This window comes from Gordionus sp. m RMFG-2023, chromosome 1 (genome assembly GCF_954871325.1).
Source record: "Gordionus sp. m RMFG-2023 chromosome 1, tfGorSpeb1-WG-v2, whole genome shotgun sequence".
Lineage (NCBI taxonomy): Eukaryota > Metazoa > Nematomorpha > Gordioida > Chordodea > Parachordodidae > Gordionus > Gordionus sp. m RMFG-2023.
The window spans coordinates 77,886,718-77,912,140 of NC_088775.1; the positions used below are offsets into that span (position 1 = coordinate 77,886,718).

The following is a 25,423-nucleotide window of genomic DNA, read 5'->3' on the forward strand; positions in this document are numbered from 1 at the left end:
TTTGGCTGAACGATATATACGGACGATAAAGATGCGTTTCTATGCTGGAAGGAGATGTGGGACTCCGGACCAGTTAAATTTAGCGAATGGACGACATTAGATCAGTGGAAATTATCAACGAGAGAAAGGACGGAAAACGCTCTATGGAAACAAAAGTACTACAAAGATAGAATTGTTGAACCTCGGGAGTTTAAAGAGCAGCAAAAAGTTGGATAGCAAACGAAAGGACAGCAGGGTGGCATGAAGAGGAAAAGTGTTACAACGAAAAAGCGAATTATTGTACGATGTGGAATCAGAGGGGATCGTTAAAAACAAGCATGCAGATCAATTGAGGGATGCACATACACAAGAGAAGGAAATACCCGTTACGTTGATAAAGAAGTGGAAAAGGCAGAACATGAGAATACAACTCTTGAAAAAAGAGTTTCGAAACCCCCACTACGTTATCACGATGAATTCAATTTATAGTGGGGAGAACTGTAATATAAATGTAATTGTAAATTGAATTTAAATTGAATATAATATTAACTTTTCGTTTGTAAATTACATAACCTGAAGGATTGAATTCATTATATATATACGTGATATTTTGTATTAAATATACTTTGACTTACTTTACCTATTTTACTTATTTAATAAAACACTTCAATAAGTATATTTACTTTTACTGAATGCTAAACATAGTTGACATAAAATAATTTTGATTTGATAAGCATATAATCAGTAATTATTTTTATTAGAGATACAAGAGTAACATAACAATATTGCATTTAGTATAATATACGAATAGAATTAGAAGTGAATAAGCATTAATGTTGTGAGTAAACATTTATAATTTACGAATAAAATCTGGATCGAATAAGCATTAATATTGTGATTAGATACACCAAAACGATATTAATAAAAAAAATATTTATAAAATAAGATAAACATTATATAAGAAAGAATGAGAAGGTCGAAAAAGGTTAACTATCTATGGTTCAGAATTTCTTATTGTGTACAAAATTTCAATAAAGACAATACTTAGAGTGTTTTTAATACAAAATTCAGGTGAATATATTTTAAAAGAACAAAATATGTCATAAACAAAATCTTTATAATCAAACAGATATGTCTAGTAGATTCTTATATAAAATGTATTTTATCGTTTCTCTGAATTTTATTAATGTCACAATTAACTATATAGGATGTGTAAGTAATTATCATAAATTAAGATCGAAACATTGATTTTACTGAACAATTGGTACAGATTAGAAAAAAATTGAAATAATTAAAATAATATATTATTTTTAAAAATTGCGATAAATTTGAATGTCATGGGTTTATAAAGGTTTAAAATTAAAAGGTAAAATATCTTATCTACTCAATGACATATTAATATTATAGATGAAAGATTCATATATTTTTAAATGTGTATCGATGCTAATCAGCTTATACCACGCCATTTTGGTTTGCAATCTAAATAATTTATATTAAATTTTATGAAAACTGTTTAAAAAACAATTTCATTTTATTTATACCAAAATGGCATATCCCAAGTTTTATATATGATGCTTCAAAATGTGTCTTAATTAATGAAATGATAATCAAGATAAACATTATAGTATATTGGGTCTAACACATATCATCTTCAAGTTGAATATCTTTCACAATCTCATTAATAATTTATATTTCTTTGACACTTCAATAACTCCAAGTTTCCTTGATGTCTTATGCGCATTATAATTGCAGATTAGAGTCTTTGCTATGACCATTTGATGTTGATTTCTTAACTTTAAAAAATATAAGAAAAATCGAAAAGTTTTTATGATCCCTAAATCTAAGCAAAATGTATCTATTTATAAGGGGAAAAAGAAATTTAGAGGGTAGGGAAACCAAATAAAAAAATAAAAGCAAAATTTAGAGAACAATGTATTTTATAATATTCTTTAACGTATTTCCCGGTCCTTTTACACACTGGAATGTCTTAATAAACTGGATGGGGGGAATGGGGGGGGGGGGGTAGGTTCCACTTATTTTCATATATTATTCAAAGGGTAAGCAATTAGATAATAAAACATTTTTTGGTGTGGGAGGGTGGGGGGAGTGAATCTTGTGGTTTATCTCCAGTTTTTTAAAATGGCCTATAGATTCAAGTAATTTAACTACTACTTTGTTCTTGAATTGTTTTTAAGACGTATTTAGGGGAGACTAAGATAGGTTAGGGCACGTTTTGTTTAAACCTATAAGACATAATTGATAAAATAATTTCATGGCTTTGAAAATAAACAAATGTTAACAGCATTTTAATGTATTTTTTAAAATCTTAAATATCATACTCCTACTTAAATCGTGATACGGTTATCTTAATATAATAAAATTAAAATGGATTTAATGTACTCCTATTCCTTTAAAAGTCTCAGAATGCTTATGCAGAACAAACATTGAATTATAATGCCTAACGGCAACCAAAGAATTAAGAATAAGTCTATTAATCTAGAATAAGAATACTATAACGGTCCATTGTATTGTAAACTTAGCAATATAAATTTACTTTCTTACTTTCCTGCCGGAAACTAAATGCGTCATTTTTTAAAATAAAAATACAGTTTACAATCTTGGGTATATACCAGCATTTCTATACCCCCACCCCCTTCTCATCTGGTGAAAATCAAATTTAAAACTCCATTTACATTATCCCCCCCCCCACTCCTCCTTTTATTTTAATAATGAGAGAGTCTTCACAACTTCCTATTTCTCTTCAATTTCAATGATGATTTTGCATCAAACACCTGCCTTTATATAGAATCATCTTAATGCCTTATGTGTCGCGCGTAGTATACCTATGTACCCTGCAACTATGTCCACCGTGACCTGTTTTTGTTCCACTCAAAAAATTCAAATAAAAAGTTTGAATTATTTTTTAAAAAATCAATATTTATATATATAAATATATGGTAGAGTAAGTTAATTAACTATCGTTTGTGATTTATTAATCCAGACTTTTTGTTAACATTTATAGATTTTATAAGGGCTTTTTACAAAATCCTGTCTTATATGATATAAATTTTTCTCATAAAAACAAAACAATAAATATTATTGAACATTTACTTGGTTTGACAGTATTGTTAAAAAATTTTGTCTTTGTTTCAGATTTTGTTATGCTGGTTGCTGCAACCTCTGTTGTTCCCGTTCCAGATAATATGAGTCTCATGGATTTTCGAGTGAGAAAAGCTATCATACCTTGTGTTTTTGATAAATAAGATGTAAATTATAAATATAAAAATATATATTCCCATTCAATTTAAATTAATACTTTATAAAGTAAATTTGGGAAATCAAATAATTATATATAATTTAAATTTATACTATACAATTAAACTTTAGAAATTAAGAGTTTAAATTTATTAAATTGCTCTTGTAACACCGCCAATATATTAATTACCCTTTAGGAAATGTCTTAATTAATTGATGTAAAAATTGGTATAAGGATTAATGAATAAAAAGTGTATATTAATAAAATTATGTGGAACGGAACAGGAACGCAAAAGTACGTTTGTCTGGGTCCCTGGCTGTCTTTATCTACAAAATATGGTATAGAGACAAGCAATGCACAAAACAGCTGTTAACCTTAATCTTATTTTTAAATCATTCGTTTACTATATAAAATTTATTTATTATTTTATAATCGAATTAAAAAATTGTTTATACTTTTTTTCCTTCTCAATTATATTTATGGAATAAAAATTTATATAATCAATGATGGAGTTATATTGTATGATAGTAATAAATGATAATGTTTTTATGTAAAATTTTTATGAATGATAAATGCCGTTTAGAATATTTAAAATTAGACAAATAAATTTTTAGTAACGGGAGGAGTACTCTTGGAATCCCTCTACTGCCCCTATAAAGGTCTAGCTTCATTCACTTATGTGGTAATAGAGGGCATTGAACATAATAGTTATTTTTACAGGGTTACAGTGAAATCTATTAGGCAAATCTGAGTAAGATGAAAACTGTGGGAAATAAGGATTTTTTCCTTTATATTTTTTATGTCCAACACAGTTTCTACATGAGCGGGAGAGGGGGGGGGGTAAGCTAAGGGTAGAATAAATTTATTGATTGATTATCTATTAAGATCTGTTAAAATTAATACTTTTTTATAGAACTATTATAATACCATGATATTGCTAAACATTGACCAAATCAATATATTGCACATAATCACAGACATTATTTTCAATAAATATTCATGCTAGACAATATACTATAATAATTCAATGTAAATGAAGGGGATTTTAATTCAATTCATGTTCTCTAAAATAACTCTTTTACATTCCTAATTTTTTTAGGGGGGTTGGTATAGGTTTTTGAGGTTTGCATCCGATGAATATCCTGTCATGTAGACGCTGACCCAACATAACATCTTTATTTAAGTTTAAGTCATCAATATCCCTCTTAAAGATAACCTATTCAAACTCAAATGTTTGTAAAAACTATTTTAAAAAAATATATCTACTTACATTATAACTAAATTTTTTCTATAATTATCTTTCCTGTTTTCGGATACATTCAAAATAATTATATATTTTTTTAAAAATAAATCCATATTTCTTAATTTTGATGCGAAATAAACACCATTATAGTATATACCGTCTTGGAAAGAACGATTGAAAATGTAAACGAACACGTTGACAACAGCGATCGAATGCGCGACTTGAATGGAAATGGCATGCACCACCGTAGGAAGCCTATTACGGTAATCGAATATCACTATGAAAGCGTATTGTCCCCAAAGAATAAACACTATAGCAAAATGGGCGCATAGTGTTTTAGCTAGTTTGATTTCTTGTTTCCATCTTTTCCTACTCATTGATGTGTAAATTTTGAATAGATCATTTTTCGATTGGGAGTCTATGTTTCGACGAATTTTTCGGATGTGCAAGTAAAGCATGACATAACAAAAAAATATGCTGGACATCGGAATGAAAACATAGACTATAGCAAAATAAAGGGTGTAACCTATGGAATATGTCCTGTCCCATATACAAATCATGGCTTTAAGGTCTAAAACGTTCCTTCCCCAACCCACCTTTTAATTGTAGGTTTATATATTTGTTATAAAATATTAAGCTTTAAAATGAAAATGAGTTCTTCTGAAAATATTATAAAATTATTTTATATAATTAGACTATACAATGTGACATAACTACAAGTGTTTTTAATTGCCTCATAGATCTCATAGCTAATGGTATAATAATCTCCTTATGTTTTTTTTTATATCTTTGAATTCTATAAAAATATATGTTAAACTACCATAAATTATAAACATGAAATTTATGGGATTTTATAAATATATATTATTTTTTAAGTTTAGGCCCAAACATAAACTTTCTAGCACATATTAATGATACAAATAATATTTATTTTAAAAATAAAATTATTTCATAACTTTGTTTTAAAGAAAACAATATAAATAACAATTTTGAAACTCTTATACATCTGGTGGGAATTGCAGCATAAACGCTATGATCCATATGAGGGCGCAAGCGATACTAGTAGACTTCCATGTTGCATTATTAATAAAGGTTGTAGGATAACGAATAGAGATATATCTTTTTTGTAAATTTTTTCAAAAAAATAAAATATATATACACCATTTTTTATTGAAATAACTGTAGATTAACAGAAAATAAAAACCCATCGCGAACAAATTTAGAAAGCGGGTGATTCATTTTAAAGGGCTTTTTTTATTAAGATTTCTGCCATCGCCTTTCAAAAATGTTTGCAACCGGAACCTGGAATCCTTAGAATGGCTTCAAACCCAAGAACCGGAAACTAGAACCTTTTTTTTTAAATTTTGATAATCACAACTTTTTATGTTCAGATAACCAACTCTGGAAATAATATTAAAAAAAAATGCAATATACTATGTATATATACATTGTAGTTCAATTTGTGCATTCAAATAAATATGGTTGAACTAAATTTCTTTGATATAAACTCTTTTTGAGTTATGTTACATAAAAAAAATTAGGGACCATACATCTACTTATTAATTAAAAGTAGCTGCTAGATTTAGGATAGAGAATTACTGAATATTATCGTATGGGACAGTATTCCTAGTTAAATGTACTTTCACGTTTGCTACTGTGCATAATTGAAGATTAGGTCGGGGGTCAGTATAATCCTTAAATATACAATAAACAAAGGTAGGGCTCTGCAAAGTGGGTCTAGAACAGTATTCCCAGTTAAATAAACTTTCACATTTGCTACTGTTAAGTGAAAATATGGTTGGAGGTCAGTGCCCGGCCCTAGAGCCAAATTTTTATAAATCGAGCAGGACTTGGGTTTGAATAATATAATATTTTTTAAATATATAATAAATGATGTTTTTTCTTCTTTTATCAAAATAAATGATATTTAAAATTTCTTTTTGATAAGGACAAAGCAATTAGACTGTGTCCTGGTTCGACTTAATTTTGATAATTAATTGCTTTTTAGTGTAGGCTAAAAAGCATTTGAATTAGGACACCCTATTTTGGTTTGTTTTAAGTATTTGGTGTTTTCATATTTTTTTTTCTCGTTTTTTCTTTATTTTTTTTAATTTATCCTTTTTCATCTTTTGGTTGTTTACTTAGCCAGCTATTTAGGAATAAATCTACCCAGGACACGGTCTTAATAATTTTTTAAAAAGACTTCATAAAAATGGCCGGATATAACATAGCCAAAGGCCTGCAATAAAAGGACCTAAAAATCTTCAAAAAAATTTTAGGGAAAATGGCTCATAATAGTACCCTCCTCTTAGAAAAATCCTTAACATCTATGAATCATAGCTATTTATATATGGTGGCCTTTTATGGTGTTGTTTTTTTTGCTTGTTAAATCAATGTATTACAGGCACATCTATCACGGGGAGTAAGGGAGGATATGACCCAAAATTGTTATTGAAATTGATGGGCTTATTTATTCCGTTACAAAGATTTAACAAAATTCTAATTTTTTTATTCATTTCCGTATTAAATTTATTACACTTACCTGGTAATTGCGATGACTGCATGGGTTAAAAGTTGAGCAACACACGCGGTAAGGCACACGTTCGCCACAAAATTGCATAATGAATGATTTTGGAGAAAAACTTGATGGCCTATCATTAGACCTTTTGATAAATAAATATTTTCATTATATAGATTTATTGTGAGTTTAGTCAATTAATATTCCCCTGAAATTGTAGAAGAAAAAAGTCTTGTTTAGTATAATTGCTTTTTGGAACTTTAACTATTAAAAACTGTTTTATCGTATTGTCATTATATTAATATTGTTTGAACACAATCAAAAACAAACATTTTGTTTCTAAACGCCAAATTTTTTTTTATTTAACTAAGCATTTAAAATTATGAAATAATGCGAAACTCGGGAACTCAGATAAGATGATGTCATCTAAGTAAAATATGAAAACATCAACATAACATTATAATTAGCCATGAAGTCAAAAACATTCTCCAACGAAAACTTACAAGTGGTGGGACTGTCGCAGATTTTAAATATTTAAAAATAAATAATTTATTATTATAATTTAATGTCAATCAATCGCCTTATTATATTTGTGATTAGTCTATTTTTATATATATATGTCGTATTGGGATATGGAATGATTGGGATTCGGAATCCCAACGTGGGGATTTAAGATCTTGAATCCCCACGATTTATTCGGGATCTTTTTTTTTAAATATTTTTTTTTAAAATATTAAAAAAATAAAATAATATAATTACTTTTTCTTCTTTTTGCGGCTGGCACCATATAATTAAAAGGCCAAAATAATGCATTTAAAAAGAGAATTTAAAAAAAAGTAAATAGCATAAAATTAAGGCATATAATGAATGAAAAGGGATGAGGTTGACTTTTTTGTTTTAAAAAATATTAAAAAATATATTTATAAAAAATCCGAATTATTGCAACAATTATTCAATGCAATATGGCATCTCGTTGAACATTTAAGCAGGGACCCGAATCGTTATTTATAACCGTTCAGTTTGGTTACGGTTCAGTATATATAAAATTATAATGGTTTATTTTTCTGCGTTTTTAAAAATCAATTATGAATAAGAAAAAATACTATGTATCTTTAGGTTGAGCCAAATAAGGTCAGACTCATTTAAAGATTGTTAAAACTAAATTATTTATAACAAAGAACAAATTTTAAGTTGAGATTATCAAAATATTTTTTTAAAAAAAAAGGCTAAGGACCAATATATATTTTTATTTAGTAATTTTATATATTTTTACATATTTTTATATAGTTGTTTTAATATTCTAGTGTTTTTTATCAATATTTTTAAAATTATACAGATATCAATATTATCAAAATAAAATTTAAAAAATTAAAACAAATAACAACAATGGCAATATTTTGAAGTTTTAGAAGTAGGAAAATTTATTTCCTTTTTTGAGAAAATTAGAGAGTAAAATTTTGTCAGTCCTGGTAAATTAGGCTTCTAGTGAAAGTTTACTTTTTGTAGCCAATCGCCTATTAGAGGAACGTACACAATTGAAATAAAAAAAATAGAAAGTCTTCTTTTTCTAAGTAATAATTTGGATTTATAATATGTACTTATTTTTTGTTATCATGGATTATGGAATTAAAGAAATAAATAGAATAAATTCAAAAAAGTGTAAAAAATTATAGCATTAAAGTTTTGAAAAATTTTAAAACACCGTGAATTTTCGGGCGTGAAACATCGAAAACTTTTTAATAGTAAGCGTGAATGAGCGTGAATATTTTCATTGCCACATTTATTTTATTTTATTACATTTAATTTATATTATAACCATTTTATCGAGTATTTATTTAATGAAAGCATAAAAGTAATATATATTAAATATATCTAAAAAAAAAATTTTCTGGTGCCAGCCAGGCGGCAAAAAATATAATTTAATTGTTTTTTAAAAAAAAAAAAATTCCGAATCTCCTTGAATATTTTTTTAAAAAAAATATATTTTTGTTATAAATATCTTAACCATAACTGTAACCGAACCGATATAATTATTTTTAGAAGGAGTAAAAAGAACCTTTATAAAAAACGGTTAAACCGGTTCAGTTTTTATATTTTAGAAATGGAAATAATTTGAATATCCAGAATTAAATAGACGTGCTCTTATAGCACTGGCGGTTCCCGCAACACAAGTTTCTGTGGAAAGGGCCTTTTCGGGGCTAAAATTTGTATTATCGTCACAACGAACAAAAAGGAATCCATTTATACTTGAAAATATATTACATATAAGTTCAAATAATATATTTAAAATGAGTTATTTTGAATCTTATATATTTTTTTAATATATAATTCATAGAATAAAAATAAATTAGAAGATGGTGTTGCTTCAATAAAAAAAAATATCTAACCGTAATGAACCTTTATAAACCTTTATAATTAGCTGAACCATAAATTTCTTCTCAAGAACCGTAGCCAAAAGGTAACCATTATAATTTTTTATATACTGAACCGTAACCAAACTGAACCGTTATAAATAACGGTTCGGTTCCCTGCTTAAATGTTCAACGAAATGCCATATTGCATTGAAGTATTGTTGCAATAATTATTTTCTTAACCTCATCCCTTTTCATTTATTATATGCCTTAATTTTATACTATTTTTTTTTAAATTCCCTTTTTAAATCCCTTATTTTGGCCTAATTATATGGTGCCAGCCGCAAAAAAAGAGAAGAAAAAGTAATTATATTATTTATTTTTTTTCATGGGATTCGGAATATTTTTTAAATATTTTAAAAAAAAATATTAAAAAAAAATATTAAAAAAAAAGATTTCGAATAAAACGTGGAGATCTTGAATCCCCACGTTGGGATTCTGAATCCCACATGATTCCATATCTCAATACGACATATATATATACGAAAGGAATATTAATATATTTAATTCAATTGATTTTTGGGTAAGGCGATAGTTTAATGGGGTTTTCCCGACGTGCCCAGTAGGTTTTGCTTTTTAAATCCTTAATTGAACGATTAATTTAAAGATCTGTTTTGTCGGAAATGCATTTCAATATGTGTGGAATACTCTGTAAATTCCAGACAAATTTATGACCAACCTAGAAGTAACTTATATTTATATTAATTTATACATAATTTTACCAAATATTTTTAATCTAAATTAAAATTTCTTCAAAAGACACAAGTTCATTATGAAATTGTCTGAAATTTATAGGGTGGTTATTATACACTTATTGGAATGTATTTCCCCAAATCAGATTTTTAAATTTAAAATAACGCGCAAATAATAATTTAAAATAACGCGCAAATAATAATTTAAAAAGCAAAAATAAACAAAAAATAAAGTACCCATCAAACTATCGCCTTATTATGAAAGTAAACATAATTATTTATGTTAGAAATAATGGAAAATAACGTTAAATAAAATAATTTTCAATAAACTAATTTAAATAAATATGAAATAAATTAATTAAGGACTGTGTTAACGGAAACCAGGAATCGAGTGCTATGATTGTATATAATAGATATCTTTGGTGTTTAGCAATATCATTGTAATATTATAGGTCTATAATATAAATATTAAATTATATTTTACAGCTATATATTTTGACCTATTTCATTTAAAAATTTAGCCTAACTTTAGTCTACCCCCCCCCCCTTTAAATGTCTACCCTTCTTCAAAAAAATTGGAAGTTAACTATTTCTACAAACCCCGTGGATATACTAATTCTGTAGTTTAAGCCAATATGTAATGCTTAACTACAATACATATAGGTTAGTGCTACAGCATATATTATTGCTTTCCTCTTAATTACTTAGAATTAAAACAACTTAAAGTAAATTATACTGAATTCCCAAAAGACGACTTTGCTAAGTAAAAATTTTAATTTTCACGGAATCGAATTTCTTAGAAAATAAAATATATTGCTCAGAAATATTTACTATTTATTTTATTCAAGTGCATAAGCATGATTTTTTGAGTTGTAAAATTAATCATTACTCTGTGTCTTAATAACTCCGAAAATGGACTAAAATAATTCTTAGAAAATTTTAAAAATTATTTAGAATCTTCTATGATTTTAAAATAATATGATAAAAATCAGCAAAAATTCTTAGCTTTTAGTATTTTAAAATCGGTAAATTTTTAAGCATTTTAAAATATTTGTTCAAATTTACTTTTAATGGCATAGAGCACATTTTAAAAATTTATGTTAGAGGGGAGAGAAGTGAATTTATTGGGGTAAAAATCTGAACTAAATATCCCCTTCGTACTTAACCGTACGTGAGAAGAGCCCAGAAAGATATTGGTTGATTTATTTTTTACGTGCTTACATACAATAGGTAACAAAAGATCCATAAAACATTTAAGGAACTTTTGTGAGTAAATTAATATTCAATATATTGTTTTCCTTTAAATAAATACATTCGCAATATATTTGTTGTTTCGCGATAATGCGCTCGCAATAATGACTTCGCGTAAACACATTCGCAATAAAAAATTTGATGTAAATGATTCGGGATAAAAGTTTCGCTATAGCCGGTTCGCGATAAAAGTTTCGCGATATTGTCTTTGCTTTAAATGTTTCGCGGAAAAAATTTTTGTTTATAAGGAAGATTGATTTTTTAGAATAAATAATATTTTAGGATAATTTTTTTATAAATTATTAATTTTTTTTAAAATAATTATAAGAGTTGTAAATAATTTTGAAATAAATATTTACAATAATTAATATATAATTTTAAAGATGGATATTTATATGGATTTGATACTCAGGGACTGTGATTTTTTAATTCTGAGTATGTATCATCTATATTTCTATATTCAATTAGGCATTGGTCAATTGTGAAAATAGTAAAAATGGAAATGTAATATTTACATGAATAAAAAAAAATGAGGCATTGGCCAGTTACAGAAAATGTGAAAATATATGTTCGCATGAATAAAAAAGGGAAATATGCCAAGCAATTCGATGAAATATTTAAATATAATGTAAAAGATATATAGATTATGGAAATTTTTCTGAAAACTTATAAAAAATTTTTAAAAAAATTAGTAGACCTAAAGGTAAGCAGAAAATAATTCCCTGGGAGAAAAATCCCCAATAATAATTCTTAGAAAATAATTCCCTGGAATTGATTTTCTTAAAATTTTTAAACATATTTGAGGATTTTTTATTTTGTGAATATATTTATAGGGAATTTTTTCTCCTATATATTAATTTTGTAATTTATAATATCTTAATAAACGGGGATTTTTTTCCGGGGAATTATTTTCCTAGATTCGGTTTCAAGTGGCGCAAAGATGTAATTTGTATAGAAAATTTTAATTGTTGCGGAGTTGACATTAATAATTTATTGTGAAATTTAGACATGTCGAAATATTTTAATTGTTACTGAGATAACATTAATAATTTATTTAGAAATGTTTAGAATTTTTAATTGTTACTTAGATAACATTAAGAATTTTAACATTAATAATTTATTTTGAAACTAAGAAAGGTTGAAAAATTTTAATTGTTACTGAGAAAACTTTGATAATTTTATTTGGAAATTTAGAAATGGTTGGAAATTTTAATTATTACAGAGTTAGTTAGCATTATTTATTTAGAAATTTAGAAATGGAAAAGGAGTAAGTAAGAGGAAAAGGTAGGAGCAGTTTGTTTTAATTTTTTTTAAAGGTTTAGGCATCTAAGGGGAGTAGGCTATATTTATGGAACTACAAATTAAATTTTTAAATGATAATAGGGCAAAATATATTGTTGTAAAAAATTATCTGACCTATTTAATATACATCAGAAATGTACGCAGAGGATGGTGGAGGAATGGGACAAATTTCTCTTCCCCAAAAAGCCTTCGTTAATAATTCAGACTAATATTGTTTTTGCCCGGCTCAAATAAATTATATAAAGGTTAGTGGTAAGTATCCCCAAAGCTTTAATTGTAATTTCTGATTTTTGAATATAAAAATAAAATTATAATTTATCTAATATTATAACTAATTGATAGCCTGTCAATAATGAGGGGAAATCAGAATATTCGCCTTAATTTATGATGGATGGAAAAGAAATTTTCCCTTTATTTGATGATGGATAAATCAGAAAATTAAAAGGTAAATTTCTGAATCACAGCTCTAGTCCGGAATCCAATGTTTACCCTCTATTTGATGATAGATAAATCAGCCTAAATCAGAAAAATAAAAGGGAAATTAATGATTTATCACTTTGCTCCGATTTATAGAATAAAAAAAATTTCCATCCAATAATTACGATTATATGGAAACGATGTCTCTCATTAACATCCCATTAACTACTATTATCGGAACACCATGGTCTTATTATATTTGTTTAGTTGATTTTTATATATATAAGAAAAGAATATTGATCAATTGATTTTTAAATCTTGAATTTTAACTAAAGATAATTTTTTTTATATTGACGATATTTGATTATTTAAATTTTACTAATGAAAATGAACATGTCGTGAGTTCGATTCCAAATCCGGGTATTCTTACATTTTGTCACAAAATATGACAAAGAAATGTGACAAGCTTTTATAAGTGATGATAATTTTATTATTAATACATAAATAGAGATAAAAAAAAAGCTACAATATTTGCTATGGCGAATATTTTCAATATTTTTATTAATATTAGCTATCGTTTGCAGGTTTGGGACTTGTCCACCACTTTTTAATATATGGAAAAGAATTCCGTTCACCCTAACTGAGAGGAGGTCCGTTAATGTTTACTATGATTAAACTGGAAATATGTTTTATTATAATTCGTTTAATTTGCCATTCCCCATGACGAATGTAAGGATTTGTTAGTAGCCAGTTATATTTTTAAAATATTTCATACCAAATAAGCTAGTTAAAACTGTATAATTTAATATGGTAACTTTAATTACTAAATTATTAGAATTAGCATCCATAACCTAATTGTTAATGTATTTATTTTCTTTGATACCAGAGTGCCCTGTTTTTATTTATCTTCTTGAGATATTTCCATATATTATCATTTAGGAATTGGTGGCTGAGAATTGGATTAGTCTATCTCCACTTTTTGTAATTTTACAAGAAAGCAACTTTAAAAATTAAATTTATATTGTCGAGTTTGTAAATAGAATACTATAACTATAAAAAATTGATTAATGTAAAAAATGACAAAATGTGAAAATAACATAATTATCAGGCGACAAAATATTAAATAAACATTCATTTAGAAATTATAAAAGAGATTTAGAATCTACCAGATATATTCTTAAACGATTTTAAAACATAAATCATTCCCTTTATTGATTTCAGCGTTAGATAAACTGATTGTTCTTGTCTTAAGCCTTATAGATATATTGGATAATTCAAATAGAACATCATACATTAAGGCAAGATATGATAAGAACTATTTGATAACCGAGTAGACAGCCCGTTAAATTTTGCAGTTTGCTAGAATTTGCTGAATTTTTGGAATGCGTATATAGGACCTAGCATAGTTAGTCCAAACTACCTTAATTATATCTAGAATTTAAAAATAGGATTATCATAAGAAAATACCAATGTCGATTTTACTTAAATAACCAAGGCGGGTTTATTTGAAATGTACGACTACATGATTATACTACCATATTGTTTATAAAGTATTTTATGTTTATTTCATGATGAAAAATATATATGCTAAAATAGTATTATAAAAAAAATAATCAAATTTTTCGGGGACATGCTTAAATCCCCCCCCCCCAACCCAACTACATCTCTGTAATATATAATCTTACCTTAAACAAAAATGGTTTGTTTAGCTGGCTAGTTTGTAGATTGTCCAGCTAGTTTTTTATTACATTATATAGCTAGTTTACAAATTAGCTAAGAGAGTCCTTTTAGAGTAAAAAAATCTAGATAACACTGCTTTCAATTTCTTTACTCTATATACAAATCAAATTTATTAAATTAAATTTATTGAAAGATTGTCTAAAATATTTTTATTTTCGGCGAACCAGCGTTTATAAAGAGATATATAAAAATTTTTTATTATTATTTAATTTAAGTGAATTTTAGCAAATTTAAGTGAATTTTAGTAAATTTAATTGAATTTAAGTGAATTTAAGAAATTTTAACTTACTATATTAATTATTTTATAAATTTTAAATTCACTTAAGTAACAATAAAAAAACGATTTTATATATATCGCTTAATATAGGTTAGTTTTTTGAAAATAATAAGCAACATTTTAGACCAATTAATTGTATAGTTTTAAATTTTATTACTATAAACTATAATCTAATGTTGTATATTGTTAAATTAGACCCGTGAAACATGATATAAATTCATAAAATACTACAAAACCTATTTTTATAAAAAAAAGTTTCATAAAACAGAAAATGATTTGTTAACTAGCTGACTAGTTTGTATATTAGCTCAGTGACCCCTTCAATGGGGGGGGGGGTCCGAAGCAACTGCTTCAGTAAATTTGAGTGGGAGTACTTTTTTTGAAAAAATTTTTTTTTTTTATTATTTAATTCTTTTACTGTTTTGTTACATCCATCATGATCAAGTGATTTCTGGTTTATAAATGTAATAATAACCCCCCCCCCCCCACAACTTAATATTTAATTTAATATATATTGACGGAAATTTTTCAATTATTTTTTTAAGCATAATATGAATAGATAGTAGTATTCATATTTTAATTTAAATATCTTATATTCCCTCCCTCCCTTTTCTTAGGAATCAAATGATCCCACCAATATTGTTGGAAAAAGAATTGACAAATTTATAATTGATAAATATCTAGTAGGAGCTCTTCAACCTACATATTATTTATTCCCCGAAGATAATAATAATAGAAACAGATCCTTAAATGAAAGCTTTTATGAAAAAACTAATATTGACAATAGCAAAATTGCTAGAAATTGGATTACTTAAAATGAATAAAGTTTTTTGCTTAACATGTCTCTTATTTGGAGGTACACACACAAATTCAAAATGGATATGTGAAGGTCTAGATAAATGGCAGAATATTAATCGTGATATTATTCTGCAACTTCACAGGCACATATGATGGCCGATTATGGAAGGCTTTCTCAGAATAAAAATTCGATATTAAAATTTATAACACCCCAGAAAGAATGTGTAGATAATTAACCGTTTTATCATAAGAATTATAATAAGATGTTTAGATTATTTAATATCTCGTAACCAAGCCTTCTGGTGGAACAGGCAACAAGAAGACAATATGATGGCCCTTATTAAACTTATTGCAGATTCTGAACCTGTACTAAAAATGTATATACAACAAAATGAAGAAAGAAAAAGGGATTAAAAACGAAATTATATTCAATCTATTATCATATAATAACATAAATATTCTCATTGAAACCAATAAAAATATGGTTATAAAAAAAATTCAAAATGAGATTACATATAACAGGTGCTTTTCAATCATAGTTGATGCACATATGATGTTTCGAAATTAGCTTTGATAGTAAGATAATAGTGAGACGCCGAAGCCCGTTGAAAGACTGATTGACATATATTGTACGGGAAATACCACAGGTCTCGATATTAAGCATAATATAATATCCAAACTCGGCTCGATGAATTTACCCCTTGAATTTCTAGTTGGGCAAAGTTATGATGGCGCCTCAAACATGAGTGTAAGAATCAATGGTGTGCAGGCCTTGATAGAGCAGGCGCCAAAGGCAGCTTTTATTTGGTGCTATTGTCATCGATTAAATTTAATCATTGTTCAATTATGCTAATCAATTAAAGAATGCCAATCAATTAAAGAACTTCGAAATTTTCTAGGAATACTAGAAGAGATTTATATCTATTTTAATGGTGTAAAAAGATATGAGGTACTCAAAAAATGTCAGTGTAATGATCTAAAAAAATCTCAACGATTTCTACGCATACTCGGTAATAGTACCTTATTTATTTAGATTTAAAATGTTTTTTCATTTAGAAGCTGGCTATCGTCATATAACTATTGTAAAAATTTTTCTACATTATGATGCCTTGAGGGCAGCTTGAACAAATTTAAGGATTCTGAAGATCCTGCCACTTCCACTATGGCTAATGCTGCCTTTAGAATGGAAAAATTTGATTTTATCTTATCACTTTGTGTTTTGGATAAAATATTGTTGATAACAAGTTTGGCTTGTACAAAATTGCAAACCATTTCGAAGGAATCAAATTCAATTGGCAAAAGATTGCTTGATTAATTTGAGAAGTATAATATAAATTATTGTTTTAATTATTATTTAATCTAATAGATAATATCACTGAATTTTTGGATGTTTTTTCAAAGGCACAAGAATTTATGAAGGAGAGAAATCTACCTTTTGATTTTGAAAGTTCTAGACTTCAAACATTACAATCCAAAAAGGAGAGGTATATATACTTTCATCATTAAATATAAAAAAATTTTTAGCTTTAAAATAGGTGTGTTTTATGCTGCACTTCCTACAACATTATGTACTGCCGAAAGAGTCATGAGTAAAATTAAATTAATTAATTCGTAGTACTATGAAAGATTCATTTCTCAATAATTTAATCATATTATCAATGGAAATAATTTATTTAAACAATTAAATATTGATGAAATTATAAATTCGCTTTCTCTTCCCCTAATTTATCTAAATTATTAATTTAAAAATATTATTTATAAAGTATATTTTTTTTGCATTTTATTTATAATATATATTAAAAATTGATGCAATAAAAATTATTTTTGAAATTTATGGGTGTCATAAAATAATTATCATTTTTTCGAGGGGGGGGGGATACTTTTCAAGTGGGTACTTTTCAGGGGGTACTTGTCAGGGGGGTATTTTGCTTAATTCGCTCAAAAAGTGTAGGGGCCACTGTATTAGTTATATAATTATTAAAACGACTAAAGGTTGTATATTAAGCATTAACTGTAACATATATATATATAGTTCTTTTTAGAAGAAAAAAAATTATTAAAAAAATAATTTGCTATTGGTATTCCTACCAAGAACTTTCTAAAATTAAAATCAGAAAAGATGCTAATAGAAGGAATTTTATTTTTTGATAAAACTCTCGCTCCATTCGTTGTATCAATCGTAGGCAAAAAAAGAAATGAATCCCATATGTCCTCTAAACTAAAGCAGAACAGCAGATCGGCTAGAATGATATGTTTTTTGTCCTTAATAATTATCCCGCTCTTTTCCTGTGACACACTCAGTTTTATGTTATTTTATTTTAATATTAAGATCTGATACGTAGCAGTTATAAAATGATAAAATAAATGAAATAAACCTGTAATTGATGTAGCACTGATAAAGGTAACGATTACTAGATCGGCTAGTGACAAATTGATTATGAATAAATTTAGCGGTTTCCACAATACCTTATTGGTGTATATGGCTCCAATGATCTAAATATTTAAGAACAAAAAAATGATATAATATAATAAAATCATATATAGGAAGTTGTTATAGATTAAATAATTTCTGTCAAATTATCAATAGCCTAGAGCCCGGAATTTTCAGAATGGAGTCAAATCTAATAACCAGATCAGATTTGGGGACGAGAATACTAATATCTAATATACAAGATCCTTTTTTTATCTTGTATTTTATATCTTTTTAAACATTATAAAAATGATATATTTTAACTTCCTCATTTTTTTCATTTTTTTCTCATCTTTCCTAACTTTATATTTTAAAATTGATATTATTTTGGGCAACTTTATTTTTGTAATGTAAATTAAATAATTCAATTGACTCCATAAAAGGTAAGCTTGATTCTGTCCTTAAGCGTGAAAGATAAATCAAAGAAGGTACTATAAAAATAAATGAATTTCCATAACAGAGTTATTAAAGTATCATAACATATAGACTATACTCCCATAGGAGAGGAAAACTAAGAATTCCGCTTTTGGCTAATTTGCAAGTTTTTGTCATTATCATTATAAGCTAAAAAAATAACCTACAACCCCCCCCTCCCCCCAGTCATTAGGTCATATTAGTTTATATAAAAAATATTAATAGATAGACGATCTCTTATAAAACTCAGATGGTTTTCAACTTGATATATTATTATATCTTATTAATAAGACTAGAGATGAGACTATCGGAATTTTAAAACTCTAAAAATTATTATTTTGAATAAAAATTATATTTCTAACTATAAGGGTAGCAAAAGTGGACACGTTCCTGCTTTAAAATTTACCTGTTTTCATAAATATTATTTTAAACTAACATATAAAACTTATATACCCTCATCCCCTTCTCCCTTAAAAAATTTAAACAACATTTATCATTAAAATAGATAGTTTGACAAAAAAGATAAATAAAAGTAAATTACTTATTAAAATAATTTTTATAGTTGAAAATTTCAGGAAAAAAAAAATTAATAAAAAAAGCGAAAACCTCATTATATTTTTTAAAAAGATGTAACATAGCTAAAGGCCTTCAATAAGTAGACCAGAGACTTCCAATAAAATTAATAGAGGGCCTCACCTAATAGTACTCCCTCCCTCATTCTTCACTCACAGTTAGCACGAGGCGAAGTATACAAGATATGCTGTATTTTCTTATATTTCACCGCAAATAATTTAAATACAGAATAAGTCACCTCCCCCTTCCCCCTCCTACGGCATATACTTTAAAAAATTAAATTTCTAACCTTATCTTAATTATTATAATAAATAATATTGGACTCATATTATTGGTCCAATAATCATAACGACATAACTAATAAGAAACAATGGTACCTTATGTGTGAAAGGAGATAAAACTTTATAAAACCCCTAAATATTTTGTTTTGCTAATTTAAAAAAAAGATTTGAGCTAACGACGTTACTGATAAAATAATATCTTTTCAAAATTTATTGTTCACGTTACATATTCTATTACTAAGCTATTCTTAATCCAGTAAAATTTCATGATAGAATGAATCATCTTGCGTTAAAAGTAATTTAAAGATTGAGCTTAAATGCTCATTTATGGATATCATAATCTATTTCTTCTTCTATTTCTGTAAATTTTATTAATTTCTTCTTCCATTTAAAAGTGCATCAAGATATTATAAAAAAAATATTAATGAATAAATGTGCTATTTTCTCATAAATTTTTTTTAAAGAAACTTATCGATCATAAATTAAACTTTTTATATTTTCTTTTAGCTGTTGTCCGCTTTTTTTGCAAGACTGACCTTAAAATATAATTAATCAGATACTTTAATTATGTCCTCATAAATTCTAACTTTATTAATCATATAAAAAAAATTAATTTACCGCGATATTTCCCAAAGGTCCGATCATAATACATACTGATAGCATAGTTAAAAGTCCAATGGTCAAACTTCTGTGTTCCACAAATGAATCATAATCCTTATAATATTCGGCTAGAAAACTGTAGTTATAAACGTAATTTTTGCTGAATGCCACGTAACGCATTTGGAGGTTAATAACAAAATTTTAGAATTTTTTTGCAAAACAGTTATTTTTAAAATCACATTAAAATTCTTTTTTTCTAATTTAATACATTTTATAAAGTAAGGATTCAATAATTTTATACAATTAGTAATTTATCTTATTCTTATATTTTTGAAATTATTTCTATTTTAATTATATATTTCAACAAAAAAAAATATGATTTTGACTTTTTATATTATCATTTTAATAAAAAAATGATATTAAATTTTTTGGTTTTTTTGTCAAAATGTTATAGGATCACTTAAAAAAAATATACATTCTAATTATAATATATATGTCGTATTGGGGTTTGTAATCTATAGGATTCGGAGTCTTTATTTCAAAGCATTTACTGAGGGCGACTTTTAAATTTAGAAAATCTCATTCGACCTTGAATCTATACAGTACATGTAGATTGCCCGCATTTAGGAAATTTTACGGTTAACTTTTAAACTACCCTTACTCCGCATTCACAGTTAGCGCGAATTGTGAATTTGTGGTAACTGTGATTGCAGGGTAATCCCTAAAAAAAAGATATTTAAAAACGTTAAAAAATAATTTTATTGGGAAAATTTCAATTATATTTTGAGTCATCATTATAAGTAAGAAAATGACATTTTTAATTTATAAATAAATATAGATATTTTTATATTATTGGAATCCTCAATCACAAATTTGTTACCTGTTTTCGTAAATATCATTTTAAGCTAATAAAAAAAAATTCCTACATACACCCCCCCCCTCTCTCCCAAATATTTCTGCATTTATCACTACAAAGAAGATTTTGAAGGAAATATTTGTAAAAGTTAATAAATTTAAAATAACGACTATAATTAAATTTTTTTAGAAATAAGGAATTTTTATAATAAAAATGTGAAAACCCCAATATAGGCAAAAAAATTCACTTCCCATTATTTAAAACATTTGATTTTTTTGGTCCATATTTATTTTAAAAAAATTTGACCCAGATAAAAAAATTTACAACTCGGGTTAATAAAAATAATTGTTTTAGGTTTTAAAAAATATATACAATTGACATTTTGCCGTTTACCTTTTAAAATTAATAAAAATAATTTCTATTAAAAATTGTTATTATTTTGAAGTAACAAATTTATTTCTATAGAGGCCCAAACCTTTCTGATATCTATGAACAAAATCGCGAGGCTTACATAATATTATTTTGGCTAAAATCTAAATCCATTTTTAAAAATCGACCCGAATAGGACTTTTTAACAACCCTAGTACCAGATTATTAGTTTAAACAGTGCTCAAGCATCATACTGCAATTCAACAATAACTTTTTCGAAATTGAGATGAATTTTTATCGATCTCAAAAATTGAAAAATTTAATATATGAAACTTCGATTTTTTTAAAAAAATTCTCATGTTGAGAATACCAGTCTATTTAGCATATTATATATTGAGTTTTAGCTGGCCACTAAATCCATAAGGAGCTTCTAAGTGTTGGCATTTGTTACTTTGCTCTAAATGCTAATTTTTTAGTATTTTCTATAGTAAATTTATAGAAGGGACATTACCATTCAAGTAATCATACCTGAATACATCTCTTAATAGAATATAAATGCAGTTTAATCTAAAATTAAATTCTAAGGGCCTAGGTCGTTATTTGGATACTTAATTGCTTTTTAGCATAAGTTAAAAGGTTTTTGAACCGGGTTCACTCTATTTTGTTTTGTTTTAAAGTACGAACTAGTGTTTGCAAGTCTGGTTCGATCAGGTCCTTTTTCTAAAATGAGACTGGAACGATGGGCCGTTAAGTCAATTAAAACCATACCATGGGATCATCGATCCGGTCCCATCTAAAAAATGTTTTTTTATTAAGCTATAAAAGTTTTATTCTGCATTAAATTTATTAAAAATGAAAAGTGTTACATTACTAATATTTTAATTATATCATCAAATCATTTTTATTATATTATACAATACAAATTACCCTATTAAATTAAATTACTTGACGAATGAATTAAATGAAATGGAAGATAAAAATTACACGATGAATGAGATATTATAATTAGACATTAAATAATCATGTTTTATGTGTTCATGTAGGTGTACATTAACTAAAAAGCAATTCATAGTAAACCTTCACCTTCTTTAATCGGTCTTAAGTTGGACCGCAAGGGAACATCGGACCGTGTTGTCAGACCGGGTCGTCCCGTCGGACCCAAGAGTCAGATGAGACCGAAATGGACCTGACCCACATGAATTATAAAGTGATGTTTATTCGCAGAGCCCTGCTAATATACCCCCCCCCCACGCAAAATCTGTCCAAGCTTACATGAATTAGGTCCTCCTTTTTGCAATAAATTATAGTAAAATAGAAATAATTTGTAATAAATAAGTGACTGAATTAGATAAATTATTATTTTTTTTAAAAATTACAATTTATTTAAATGTGCAAGAATTTTTTGTCCTAAGATAGTCAATTGCCTTTTGCACGGGCCTGTTCATGCAAAAGTATTGCTAGAATTAATAAATCTAATAATACGTATGATAGAAGTAATATATTATATAATCATTTTGAATAGTTTGGGGTCATTTTAGAATATGAAGTAATCCAAGAATTAAAAAATGTAATAAACCCCATGATAATATATTACAAAATTCAACGCCCTAAATAGTTAGGGAGTCTATATTTTAGAATTGAAAGACTCATAATAAAAGTAAAATTGTGCATCAAGTTCGAAGTGATTACTAAAATCTTCAAGTATTTTGATGTAGTGTTTTTATTTATATAAAATACTTCAAGCAAGAATTAGTTCTATCTTATTTTAGTTAAATAGATAATACATTAAACAATCAACAGTATTATTTCCATGCCAAATAAAAAATGACAATTTTCAGCTACATGTATGATATTCAGGTGCGTAACTAATGAGGGGGATAAGGGGAAATTTCCCACCTCCCCCTTCAGTCGCAAATTTGCTGTTCTCGTAAACATCATTTTAAGCTAATAAAAATTTCCTCTCTATAGATCACCCTCACCTCCTATTCCCAAAAAATGTATATGATATACCATCATAAGGAAAAATTTGAGAGAAAAATTATTAAAAGTTAATAACTTAAAATAATGGCTATAATTCAATTTTTAGAAAATTTTAATAAAAAAAGTGAAAACCCAAAGTTATTTTTATTTAAATCTAATATAGACAAAGGCCTACAATAAGTGGACCTAAAGATCTCCAATAAAATATATGGGGAAAAATTCACCTAATTGCCTCCCCCCTAGCAAAATCCTGGATACGATTATGATGTTACCAATGTGATGTAGTTGAGCATAAAGTCTAATTCCGGTAGATAGGATTATGTTAGCCTAGCAATTATGGCTATAAATAAATCGGCACTTCTTATCCCGCTCTAACGCCAAATTAATAGATATATTTCCCCATGATTAAAGATCAGAGAAACTTCAACAATAAGTCGTGATCCTATTACTAAAAATTTCCAAGACAATCATAGTTGACGACTAGATCCCTTCATCCTCTAAAAGTTAAATATACCAATCTAAGCTGACACTGATATCATTCTCATGAAATAAGGGTACTTAAACTTATCTCACATATTTTATAAATAAAACAGAGACCTGCAGAAATAATTTGCACGGCCCGGCCCGGATTTTTTTCAAAAAATTTTTTCGGCCCGGCCCGAGATTTATATTTTTAGGGCCGGCCCGGCTTTTTTTATAAAGAAATTTTCAGGCCAGGCCCGGATTTTTCAAAAATATATTATATTTATTTTTGATTTTTATAACTAATTATGGTGATTTCAAATATTTGGTTTTAAAATATATGGCCCGGCCCAGATATTTTTTTTAAAAAAATTTGCAGGCCCGCCCAGGGTATTTTTAAAAAAAAAATCCTTAGAACTATCTCTTTTTTTTCTTAAAACTTAGATTAAGTATATCAAATTAGAATTTGAAATTATCAACGTTTCTTACATTAATTCAAAACTTTCAACAAAATTCTAAGTTTGAATGGCGTTAATTAGTCTTCTAACACTCAAGCAATAATAATATCCATCCGACTGGTGAAAACCACCTGACATTAACCTATGTTAAGATTTTTTGCCCAACTAAAATTTGTAATTGGCTAGAGTATCTTAATATCAAAATGTGGAAAAAAATACTTGAAATGTGAAAATAAAACAAATGAGCCTCGAAATTTTGTCATAAACATAATAAAATATTTGTGTCAAAAAATGCCTTATTATATATACGGGAGCTACAAAATTTTTAACATAAATTGATTAGCAAAGAAACCATAAAAGTCAAAAGAAGTTTACGGATCTCAGTAGGTACCGTGAAATCATTTAACCAGGTTCTGGTTTAGTTTTCGGAATATAGAAAAATAGAATTTATTTAAAAATATCAGAAATCCTATTTTATTGATAAAAATAATTTATCATCATAAATCAGTTGTAATTTTAATAATACAAATTTAAAAAAATATTATATTTTTGTATTTTAAATATCTTACTTTAAGCATATTATCATAATCTCCGAAATATTATCATTGAGACTTCCATGGAAATCTAGCTATATATTTTTGATGAACACATAATAATTAGATATATATCTATATAATGTACTTGTGTTGCTAGAACATCTAGAAAAATCTTTAAAAGCAATTTTGGATAGAAATTTATATTATATGCATTTTAGTAATTTTGGATAGAAGTTAATTATATATGCAATTTTATTATTCCCATTAAAAACATTCATAATAAGGAATTGGTTGGGGTCTGTTGACTTTCATGTTCTGTTAATTTTATTTTCCTAAAAAAGACCTCCTGAAATCATCATAATTATCAGAAGAATAAATTTAGAAAAAAGTTTTGTACGAGTTTGGATTCAGCAAAGCCTCGAGCTTTCGAAGGATCCAAGGTTCGGGTTCAGATCGATCCTGATTTTTTATTGCATTTTAGATTTCTAGAAATTTTTTTTTGAAATTAAAATCTCCTACTGAATATACCCAACATTAAAA

General features: G+C 26.7%; 1 protein-coding gene across 1 annotated transcript; it reads right to left on the minus strand.

Moving 5' to 3' along the window:
- Positions 1–1,691: 1,691 nt before the first annotated feature.
- On the minus strand, positions 1,692–20,402 carry LOC135930645 (alpha-1A adrenergic receptor-like). Its single transcript, XM_065467466.1, has 7 exons — positions 20,241–20,402; positions 18,260–18,377; positions 7,021–7,141; positions 5,483–5,597; positions 4,636–5,074; positions 3,091–3,222; positions 1,692–1,772 (listed from the first exon to the last, which is right to left on the minus strand). Exons 1-7 carry the CDS (start codon positions 20,400–20,402, stop codon positions 1,720–1,722), a joined length of 1,140 nt encoding a protein of 379 aa, XP_065323538.1. The 3' UTR covers positions 1,692–1,719.
- Positions 20,403–25,423: the final 5,021 nt, after the last annotated feature.